Below are 12,107 nucleotides of genomic sequence, written 5' to 3'. Positions count from 1 at the left end.
GTAGTCGATGAACAGCATTCTCACATAGGTTTTCCTCTTGTCCAGATGGGTTAGGGCAGTGTGCAGTGTGGTTGAGATTGCATCGTCTGTGGACCCATTTGGGCGGTAAGCAAATTGGAGTGGGTCTAGGGTGTCAGGTAGGGTGGAGGTGATATGGTCCTTGACTAGTCTCTCAAAGCACTTCATGATGACGGAAGTGAGTGCTACGGGGCGGTAGTTGTAATTATAAACTGTGTGGTTTGAGCCCTGAATGCTGATTGGCTGAAAGCCGTGTTATATCAGACCATATACCACTGGTATAACAAAAAACAAACTTATTGTTCTAATTACGTTGGTAACCAGTTTATAATTGCAAAAGGCACCTTGGGGTTTGTGGTATATAGCCAAAATACCACGGCTAAGGGCTGTCTCCAGGCACTCCGCGTTGCTCTTAAGAACAGCCCTTAGCCGTGGTATATTGGGAAATCTTGGCCAATATACCATGGCTAAGGGTTGTTCTTATGAGCAACGCGGTGTGCCTGGAGACAGCCCTTAGCTGTGGTATATTGGTCATATACCACAAACTCCCATTTTTAAAGTGGGGGACTTGGTGGACATTATAATAGGGACAAATAACATCTTTCATATGTGTTTTCTGATAATAAGTGTCCTGCATTGCTGCTGTATCACTTTCTCCTTCACTTGTAGCCCCTGTGAAATGAATTAATAACTATAAACTGGGTGGTTTGAGCCCTGAATGCTGATTGGCTGAAAGCCGTGTTATATCAGCCCGTGTACCACTGGTATAACAAAAAACAAACTTATTGTTCTAATTACGTTGGTACCCGGTTTATAATAGAAATAAGGCACCTTGGGGGTTTGCAGTATATGGCCACTCCACATTGCTCATAAGAACAGCCCTTAGCCATGGTATATTGGCCATATACCCCCCCGGGCCTTATTGCTTAATTATAGTTTAGCCAAGTGAGTGGGTTTAGCTAATTTAACAATAAGAATGTGTACACCTCTTTATAGACTTGTTTCATAATATGAAGTTATTGATCCATTGATCCAGTCTCATCAATAACCCCTGGTGTTATCCCCTGCAGCTCAGCCGACCATACTGTATGATCTATTCTGAGACTTCAGATTAAACTAAATCAAGCTGGTGGTCTATTTTAATATAGGCTATCTCAATAACAGATTTATAAGGGGTGCTGGAGAAAAAAAGTTTGGAAGCCCTGATCTAGGTCACTGAATTGCGTCACATGACCGAGCGTAGAGAGAGGGGGGAAAGGCAAAGACATAGGATTGTTTGTGTACATATTTTATTTATTTACAATGAAGCTACAGAGAAAAAAAAACCCAATCTAGAATATTTACAAAACACAAACAGCAAGCTCCGCTGAGCTTGGGACAGAAGCAACTCACCTCCTTGTATTAAAAGGAGGCATAATATTATCAATACAGTAATAGAATCATAATAATAGTATCCAAATCTCTTCAGCACAAGGATAAATTAGATTTACAATCTCAACTTTCATTAATATGAGTGCTGGTGAGTTGGCAAATCATTAAGAGTGGTATTTACACTGGTAATGAGTTGACAGTGAGCACATGGATAACACTATTGTTTAGTTACTCAATGTTCCCCATCAACTTCCCCCATCAATGTACATAGGGATAAAATCCTGGTTGGTCATATATTCCACATCAAAACCTGCCTTCTGTTTCGAACATCTCCCCACACCATGGAACAGCACAACCACTTAAGTCAGTCTTATAGTCATGTACACAGTAGTCCTATTTCTTATTTGGCTGTCTTTCAACTTTCAACTTTGCTCCACATCGCATCATCGCATCATGACGCAAACAAACCTTTCCCTGACATCAACTCCTTCTTCAAGGGTTATAACACAAAATTCTTATGGGAATAATTGTTTCTTCATGGTATAATACATACATCGCCCAGTCCCTAGTGAGCATAGTGCCCCTCCCTGGGATTCTGGACATCGTGCAATACCTTGTTATATACATGTATGTGTGTGAACGTCTGTCGGTGTACAGTATGTCCAGAATGTGTTCAAGGAGGTTTATAGGCACTGTTCAGAATTATTTTCAGAATCCCGGCAGATTCTGGATCTCACTGGCCATCCTGAGAATCCACTTGTCAGTATCAGTGCCTGGGCTGGCCCACAGGAAGGAAGCAGACATGACCAAGTCAGCTGACTGACCTTGAGAGGAGGGACACACACTTAGTCAAACACAATCCCACCTTCAGATGATCTATATCTATTACTAATAAGAAATAAACTACCATAACGCAACCTCGTTACAGCACTAAAATAAAGAGCAATGTGTAATAGTTCAATATTTACCTAGTAAAACAATTCCACGCAAAGTCCTTCCAAAGATCCTTCACATGACAGAGCACACTCCAGTCTGGAGAACTTGGCCATTGCGGTTGGCCGTTGCCCTGTACCTAAAACAAGGGGACGCAAAGTCATCCATCAGATAGTTAAAGAGGATGGCGCAAAGGCTAAAATCGGGGAAATTCCCCACTGTTTAATGGTCATTCAGACACAGTGAATGGAGGCTAGTCGTCTTTTTAGGAAAATATGGGAGTTTGGGTTAGTCCTTACGTATTAAGGTTCGCAGGCTCAGAGTGGTAGGCGTATTTGCCCGTCTCTGTGAGGGTATGGGCGTGTGCCGGCTCGCTTTGGCTGATCTTTAAGGGCTGGTGGCTCTTCGTGTCTTTGGAGCTGATTGGTAGGGTAATTTGGTTCCCTTTGGGTTCCAGCCTATCGGGATCCGGGGGGTTGTGGGAATCGGCGGGGGAGGAGACGTCGATAACCTGGATGGTGGGCATGTTGAGGGTCTGCGCCTTGACCACCAGCTCAGAGTGGGCCAGCTGCAGCTTCTTCATGTGATTGATGGCCACGGTGGCGTTAAAGGCTTGCTGTAACGACACACCGACAACAATGGTGAGAAACATGCTAAGAGAAAAAGTACTGTATGCGCTCCCAAGGTGACAGCCATCATCATGAGTTAGGCGATGTGGTTTTATTTGGGAAAAGCTTGGGCATAGAATCTTTTATAGTGGTCTTGATATTGACTTGATTATGAGTAATCAGAGATGTTGAATAACATGTAGATGTTTACAGTATTTCTTGGCCCTTAAATCAGGAAAGAGATCAGATGTGTCGTACACACAAACAACACACTGTGATTATGTCTAAAATGGGGGAGAGAGCCAGAACCCTTTCTGAGCGGTATGGGAGGAAGGCTCACCTTCCACTTGGTCTTGGCAAAGTTCTTCTGGATCTGGACACTGACAGAGTGGTAGATATCTTGGCTCCGTGCAGTATTTCCAATGATCCTGAAGGAAAGACAACCGAAAAGAACATTAATCTCCTGACAGGTTTTAGCCTGAATCTAGCCTCGTAATCTAGACTAAATCCTGCTATATTTCACCTTTGTTTCAGCTATCTAATTCAGTCTGGCATTCCTGTCATTGAAACTGAAACTGTTTCCAGGCTAGCCTGAATACACCTCACACTGGACACCACAGAGAATATGTTGTCGTAGATGTTACAGACAAAAATAGATGAAGCAATAATGTTGTTGATCATGACACTCACCAGGGATGCCTGAGAGCCTGCTCTGTGGTGAAGCGCATCTTCGGGTTCTTCTGCATCATGTTGCGGATAAAATCTTTGGCTGATTCAGAGATGTCATCCCAGAAGGGAGAGTCAAACTCGTACTGTGCCTTCATGATCTTAGAGAACAGTCGCGTCTCAGTGTCCTCATAGAAAGGGGGATATCCACAGAGACTAGAGAAACCAAATAATAATGCTGTGTAAGTTTGTGTCTTTACGAAATGATAGTGTGTGTTTGTCTCTGTGTTAAATGTCCACAAGGTGGAGCTTTAACTCCACCACTGTAACAGTATATGTTGAGGGAACAGCCTAGTGCCACTAATGAATTAGTATGACGATGCCTTCATCATGCTAAAGATAACCCTTGATTAGACTAACAAGCTTGAAAACCCAAAATGCACTCTTGCCTGGTCAGATACATAGTCTTTACATGCAATCAACTATATCTTACAGTAGACATTTATTTTACCTTTATTTATACAGGTTTTTCTCAATGAGATAACATCTCTTTTCCAAGATAGACCTGGTCCAATATTGACATATCCGGAGGTCATCAATGAGAGCAATACTCACAGGATATAGGTGATGACTCCAATAGACCAGCAGTCCACTGCCTTGCTGTAGGGTTTCTGGGCCAAGACTTCAGGGGCTGGAGGTTGGGAAACATAGTAAGTAAGAACAATTCTCCAAGTTCAGTTCATTTTCCTCAACTAGTGTTGTATGGTATTTGACAGGCTATTAGGTTTCGTAATGTCTTTGTTGTCTCCCTTATGTGTTTGAGTGTGGTTCTTCTGACCCAGTATATCACCCGTACACACAGTTAATTATCCGTAGAGGCCAAACGTCTCCTTCCTTACCCACATATCCTGGAGTGCCGCAGGCTGTGGACATAACACCGTTGTCCTCCATCTTGGACAGGCCAAAGTCACTGATCATGATCTTGGAGCTCTCATCCTGGCTGTAATACAGCAGGTTCTCCGGCTTGAGGTCACGGTGTACGATGCCATTCTGATGGAGGTATTGTACAGCCTGGAGCACCTGTTGGATGACCCTGCTGGCATCCTTCTCTGAGTACATCCCCCGGTCCAGGATACGGTCAAACAGCTCACCCCCAGCAACGCTACCGGTAGAAGAACAACAGCCATTAACCTTGAGCCCTTAAAGCTGACTCAACCTAACCTTAACCATGAAGTGATTGTCGGAAACATTGCTCAGCCTAACATTTGTGGATGACATATGCTCTTCAATCCATGAGCTTCTGCTCATGTTCAGGCTCAGCATTGGGAACATTCAGCATGATGCTTCTCCGTGTGACTTGAGTGCTAAGTTGCTGTCTGATCCCAAACTCAGACAGGCAGAACAATGTGGCTGTCATTAAATCAATGGGCAATAACTATTATTTGTGGAGTTTGTGCGTACACAAGGATTTTATAGGAAATAACTATCATAATATTTTCTCCATTCTACTGTAATAGAAGGTAAAAACATGTCGAACTTACAGTTGCATGACAAGGTAGTAATGAGAACGACTTTCATAGAAATCCTCCAGCCCAACAACGTTATCGTGTTTGATCCTGGGAGTGAGAAGATATAGGTCATGTTTAGAATGTGAGATGAAAATACAACGAACCCCACACAGTAGCTGTATGGAAGAGTCAACCAATTTGAAATGGGACTGAATGAGTTTTTGAACTCCTACTTTCTCAACACGGCAATCTCGTTCTCCAGATTCTGAATACTCTTCTGCTTCTTCTTCACACACTTCATGGCAAACAGCTTGCCTGTCTTCCTCTCCTTCACCATGAACACCTCGGAGAACGCGCCCCTGGATGAACACAAACACATAGGCAAAGTGTTGCTTCCATTATTATTATAATATAATAATAATTATAATCAGCTTATTACCCTATTAGGAGGACTGACATTTTCCATAAGAAAATATGAAGGGCACCGTTATTCAGGCCCTCATGGGCGTGATGCTGGATGTGAAATGAGATACTGAGATGTATTTTCTGACATTAATCTTATCCTTTTCTGTAATTTCATCAAAATTGCTACATTTTGCTGTGATGTAGGCTACAGTTATTGTGGACCTGCAGTAGGTTATAAATGTTTGCCATACACCGTTGATTGGTTTCTATTGTTCTTCGGGTATCAGGTGGCCTACATGCACCCTTTGATTTTAGAGCAGAGAGAGGTGCAGGATATCAAAACAGAATACTGTGGAAAAGGGTCCTATTAAGGCCTAAGACGGGATTGAGTGGCTTAAGGGCTCACTCAATTTAGTGTTCTGTACAGTTTCCGAGCTATCTTCAGCATTGTCTGGGATGAGCCTGATTATCCCTTACGCAACAGACACTGTGGCAGGCAGGCTTGAGGTGTGGACAAATGGGAGCATATGCAGCCATCACAAACAGACCTCTACCCCAAGCAGCGGCCAGATCATATATTGGATCACACACAACCTGGAGAGAGAGGCTGACAGAAGACACTGTACCGCAAAAGTGCAGCCCCCTTTCTGTTGGGTTACCCCACTGAAGAAGGTATAAGGAACACATATGCAAGATGAGAGCACTGCAAGGTCAAATGATTGAACCAACTTAATTCTAAAGATAATTAGCAGAGATTGCTTCAACTGCAGCAGACAGTCCCAAGTCCCAACGTGTCTTTACAGCATGGACGCAGGCAGAGTTATTATGACAGCTGTGTCTCACACCATCTCACATTGTCTCATTAAATTCAGATGGAGCACAGAGGTAGGTCCCAGGACGTAAGTCAGACACGCTGACGTATTTATGTTCTCCCAAACTACGCAGCATCTTCTCCCAGAGAACCCCATGATTCTCCTTAATATCCCTTGTGGGTCATATCAATCAAACAGCATCCGTGGAAAGGAATTGGGGATGCAAGCCAGCTATTAGTAAGCTTGTTGTCAGACTCGTTGTCAGCTTGTTGTCTCCTCATGTACAGTTTGAAAACACAAAAGACAGACAGACTACATCATCAGCTGTTGAAATAAGCCACGATAAAGGGACCGATCAGGATAGCGATGATATCTACACGAGAGACGGGTGTGTAACGACAGACTGCAAGCCTCTGTGCTGTATGTCAGATTGCCAGGGAACTAGATTGTGTTTTTGTTGTGTTCTGTGGGTTTCAGCTTTATAAAGCCTCATCCAATGGATCTCCCTAATTCCCCGAGATAGATCCTTGTGATGGAACATAGGAAGGAAATACAGTAGGGACTGCTCTGCGCTCATTTGTTATGGTGATATGTTGATCGTCAAACACCGTAGGATAGAAACCACTGTGTGCATGCTAATTATATAAATTAGGCCTATAGAGAGGAAACGAGATAACACGGGGCCTTGGTTTACATACAGGTGTTTCACTGTACAGTAATCGGATCTATAGAGCACCTGTCCAAGCTTTCTCCATCCGTTTACCTGTTCTTTCTGCTCATTGATCCTTATTCCAATCTGAGAGAAAGATTATCAGTGTCAGTCTGCCCTTCACCTGATCACCCTTAGCCTGACACCAGCAGAACAAGGCTAACCCCTCCTGACTAGGCAAAGCTATCAATCACCCTGCCCTAAGAGAAGAGAGTTGTATCATTCTGACAAAATAATGCTACATTTATTCTTGTATTATGCTTTCCCCTTATTTTATACATTTCTGTTTTGTGGTATTTTCCCCAAATGTGATCTGTCACTTTTTGAAGTAGGTCTCTGCTGAGAACAAGTTACACCTACATCACTTATCATGCAACAGTAAGTCAACGTGTCTTCATTCTGCCATACATTTTTTTCCCCTTTAACATCAAGATTCCATTCAGGAAAATTCCAAAAGAACATCCATTCTTAGTTAAGAGGCGATGATCTCCAAGACATATGTTCACACAAATGTTGTTTGTCTACATGGCTTCCTCTCTTATCTGCATATCCAATCCTCGGTCCAGCCAAGTCTGTGTTCCCACAGTACAGTGATGTCAGACCTCTAGGCAGCAGTAGCCTACACACCTTTATTTACCTCTGGCCCAGCCCCAGATTCATTATCCACCACCACCGCTTCCTAAGCCTCTCAACATGACCGTTTCAGTAAGACCGGACAGCTCAGTCAAGAACATTTGATTGACCCCATGGATTAAGTCATGGTGGTTGACGCACTAAAATGAGGCAATTTTGACTGGTGCAAAATCAATGCGCATATAAAATATTTATCCAACACAAACTATCTAAATCGTTTGAAACTGTTAGTAACATTTACTCAAATTACTTAGTTACAGTCAGTGGTGGGAAAAGTACCCAACTGTTATACTTGAGTAAAAGTTAAGATAATTTAAGAGAGAACTACAAGTAAAAGTCACCCAGTAAAATACTACTTGAGTAAGTCTAAAAGTATTTGCTTTTAAATAATAATTAAGTATCAAAAGTAAATGTAATTGCTAAAATATACTTACTGTAAGTATAAAAAGTAAGTATAAAATAATTTCACATTCCTTGTATTAAGCAAACCAGACGGCACTATTTTCTTGTTTTTTAAGTTTACGAATAGCCAGGGCACACTCCAACACTCAGACATAATTCACAATCAAAACATTTGTGTTTAGTGAGTCTGCCAGATCAGAGGCAGTAGGGATAACCAGGGATGTTATCTTGATAAGTTTGTGAATTGTACCATCTTCCTGTCCTGCTAAGCATTCGAAATGTAACAAGTACTTTTGGGTGTCAGGGAAAATGTATGGAGTAAAAAACAAATTGAAGTAAAAGTAAAAATAGTCAAAAATATAAAGTACAGATATCCCCAAAAAACTACTTAAGTAGTACTTTAAAGTATTTTTTATGTAAAGTACTTCACACAACTGGTTACAATAACTCACATTTTCTACAAGGCCATCAAAAACGTCTGGGGAAAAAATTATTTGAAGAGTTCTTGTGGAATTTTGTAAAGATTGTCTTTGGTACAATCAAAATCCAGTTTTGAATTTGAAACTGAATGAATATCAAGCAAAAGATGGCTCCATAGATGACTTCTATTGGCCATTTTGTAAATGATCTGATGAGCCATCTGATGTACTAGATGTCATCAGAAGGTCTAGGACTGACACCCTCAGCGCTGCCACAGTGACTTGTCTATTAGACACCTGTAAAGCAGGTCTCGTGGTAATCCAATCACACCTACTGCATGATATGCACCTCAGCCAGTGGATAGTCATGAGGGTCACTCTCTTTCCTCAATGAGGTCACATGCATGTTCTAAGGAGGTAGGGAAAATGGTCCTTTGGTAGGTAGGTGGGTGGGTGGGTGTGGGCTGTACTTACGATCCAAGAACCTCCATGAAGTCAAACACCTCCTGAATGTTGTCAGTGGTCTTCTTCCAGTCAAATTCGGCTTCTTTACGACCCATGTCTGCTTCTTTAAAAGGGATTTCTGTAACAATGGGGAAAAAACAGAGGAATGTCATTAAACACCAGTTTTCAGAATCGAGTATAATAATGTTGCCTAGATTCCTACTCACATATGTTCTGCAGTGCTATTGCGAAACCCCAAAATACCAATTTCTGTATCCACACCCATACACTCTCACAATGTCCTGTTGGATTATGACATTTCTCAGAGTCATGAGAAATCAACACATTGTCTGCAGCCACACAGGTTAAACGTCTGTATTCCATTGGCCCGTGTACAGCACACCATAATGCCAGACAGTCTGACACCGCTGTCTGTCTAACAAGGCTGCTAAATCATTAGTTATCTGATTGAGAGATGATTGACATAGACAATGGTAAAATCATTGAGCATCCATTATTCTCTATTACTCTGAGATTTACATTTACATTTACATTTAAGTCATTTAGCAGACGCTCTTATCCAGAGCGACTTACAAATTGGTGCATTCACCTTATGACATCCAGTGGAACAGCCACTTTACAATAGTGCATCTAAATCTTTAGATGAACTCAGAGTGCACATCCAAACCAGCCGTAGATGCAATATCTACAGAGGTTAGCTGACATATTTATTTTTTGCTGTTCAGAATTAGATAACGTGGCTGATCAACCAAAACTGTTTGGGAAAGATTACTGCTATGGTAGGCCTAGTTTATGCAGCCAAGTTACCCTGTAGCTTTGCCTCGTTTCCGTTATATAAGAGATTACAAACTTGTGATCCGTAGACCCTGACCTTGCCAGGAATAGTCACAGAATGAACAATCCATTTCTACATGTAAAACAACCCTTGGGAAATAAAGTGTAGCTGTTAGACTAAAGAAAAACAATATCCTGAACATGGTAACAAACAAGTAAGATGATTTTCCTATGTGAAACTAGACAAACAAAGGGAACCCTCTTGAAAGTAGGAAGCAAATTTGACATCACCACCTCTCACATTTCCTTCCCAACTATCTTCTTCGGAAGTCGGTTCCATTGATATCCAAATAGACAAAACCATAGTAGACAAATGAAAACTTCTCTGAACCTGTTAAGACTGTCGGACAAATTATCTGTCAAATCTGTCACTCAGTCAGGTAATACAGTAGCCACATGACAAGCATAAGATTATTTATTTTTAAGTATATGCTAAAGCCAAAATGTTGAATAACTATTCCACTCCTCTCATGTCTAGAATTCTGGCTACTACCAACTATGATAAAAGATGAAGCTCTGTCCCTGTCTGAGTCTCTCTCCCACAGCCACCTGTCATGGTTTTGTTCCTTTGTCTCCCTGATATCACACTGTAAAGTCCTCTGTCTACCCACATCAATATGTTGTCATTATGTGGGCATTATACAGCCCAAGCAGCAACATCAGTACTTCCAGATCAGTGCAGGTTCAGTACATCCATGGAACGGTAGCGTTTCAGCGTAAACATAGAATTATACCATGTCATAAAATAGATATGCAGCTTCAGACATCTGTTATGGTACACACAATTCCAGAATACAATATAATGACTTTTTTTCCCCAGAATTAAATAAATACAGAGTATAAAATCCTTAGTGTCAATCCTTGTTATAAGACAAAACATCTCTAAACGGATGTTGTAAATCTATTGATCATCACATTAGGCTACTTTAAATTCTTGGTAAGTTTAAACTTTAAAGACAGTTCTCAGACGGTGTCTTTTAAAGCTGGACTGCCTTACCTGAAAGTTTATAACAACTCAAGCCACAGGTAGTTTTGCCTTTAGGGATGCAGGCAGTCCGGCCAATGCAAGGACAACACTGGTAGAAAACGCCGTGGGAAAATGCGAGAGGACTGAGTGTTCTTTTGTATTTAAAGACCGACATTCGCTGGGACGTCGCACATCCAGTGTTTTTTTTCTGTGCACTCAAAGCCGCTCGATGGATCAAGTTGGCTGCAGGATCACCTGCGCAATCACTCCAATTAGCCTGTTTAAAAACATCTTATTTGACACTTTTCTGATTGTAATACAATCTCAAAAATATGTTTACAGATACATTATTTAACTTGAGTTGTAGGTCTATGAGCCTTTTTGATCTGAATATCATCCACACGCAGAATAGTCTATCATTAGGCATAAAAATATTATGTTGAAACTACCTTTTTAATATGAAAACCCACCAGCTATATTCTAGGACGTGGCGGCAATCCTTCAATTCAGACCGAGAAGCACTAATGGACCGACTTCCATGAATGAGATAGACCTACCCTGGAGGCAGTTTAGTCTACCCTGGCGGAGCGGATTTCTCTTTGACTTACCAGTGAGATACTGTAGGTGCTGAAGGTAGCTCTTCTCGGACTCTCCTGCCAAAACCTCGTTGAGGACTGGACAGATTACCGTGTCGACAGCCACGGAAATAACTCGTTTTTTCAGGTCAGAGATTAGGTCGCGCAGTTCCATCCCCGTTAACGGTTCGGGGAGGGAGGGGCCCGGTGCCGAGATGTCACAGGGGTTCATTTATTGAGCAGTGCAGTGATAGTCATCACTACATGTTCTTTCGCTCTAACGTCATGTTGTTGTTTAAAGATTTGAAAATAAATACTGGGACCATTTTTTGTCAAATTGGTTACAGTGGGGCAAAAAAGTATTTAGTCAGCCACCAATTGTGCAAGTTCTCCCACTTAAAAAGATGAGAGAGGCCTGTAATTTTCATCATAGGTACACTTCAACTATGACAGACACAATTAGAAAACAAATCCAGAAAATCACATTGTAGGATTTTTTATTAATGTATTTGCAAATTATGGTGGAAAATAAGTATTTGGTCAATAACAAAAGTTTCTCTCAATACTTTGTTATATACCCTTTTTTGGCAATGACAGAGGTCAAACGTTTTCTGTAAGTCCTCACAAGGTTTTCACACACTGTTGCTGGTATTTTGGCCCATTCCTCCATGCAGATCTCCTCTAGAGCAGTGATGTTTTGGGGCTGTTGCTGGGCAACATGGACTTTCAACTCCCCCCAAAGATTTTCTATGGGGTTGAGATCTGGAGACTGGCTAGGCTCC

The 12,107-nt window shown here is 41.6% G+C and overlaps 1 protein-coding gene across 3 annotated transcripts; it reads right to left on the bottom strand.

Moving 5' to 3' along the window:
* Positions 1-1,290: 1,290 nt before the first annotated feature.
* Positions 1,291-11,584, bottom strand: LOC118360029 (calcium/calmodulin-dependent protein kinase type 1D-like). Of its 3 annotated transcripts, XM_052482415.1 has the most exons (12): positions 11,221-11,313; positions 10,781-11,027; positions 8,959-9,067; positions 5,338-5,463; positions 5,138-5,212; positions 4,496-4,758; positions 4,212-4,287; positions 3,621-3,812; positions 3,271-3,358; positions 2,622-2,938; positions 2,358-2,461; positions 1,291-2,213 (listed from the first exon to the last, which is right to left on the bottom strand). In XM_052482415.1, the coding sequence occupies exons 2-11, from the start codon at positions 10,923-10,925 to the stop codon at positions 2,398-2,400; spliced, it is 1,455 nt and encodes a 484-aa protein (XP_052338375.1). In that variant the 5' UTR covers positions 10,926-11,027; positions 11,221-11,313; the 3' UTR covers positions 1,291-2,213; positions 2,358-2,397. The 3 variants fall into 3 exon arrangements, with proteins under 3 accessions (XP_052338375.1, XP_035594959.1, XP_035594960.1); XM_035739066.2 differs by lacking the exons at positions 10,781-11,027; positions 11,221-11,313 and adding an exon at positions 11,359-11,584; XM_035739067.2 differs by lacking the exon at positions 11,221-11,313 and having other exon boundaries at positions 10,781-11,038.
* Between the last annotated feature and the right edge of the window lie 523 nt (positions 11,585-12,107).

The sequence above is a fragment of the Oncorhynchus keta genome, chromosome 27 (assembly GCF_023373465.1).
Source record: "Oncorhynchus keta strain PuntledgeMale-10-30-2019 chromosome 27, Oket_V2, whole genome shotgun sequence".
NCBI lineage: Eukaryota > Metazoa > Chordata > Actinopteri > Salmoniformes > Salmonidae > Oncorhynchus > Oncorhynchus keta.
Note: the sequence above shows the minus strand (reverse complement) of the source record. Positions and strands in the feature narration are given on the sequence as shown.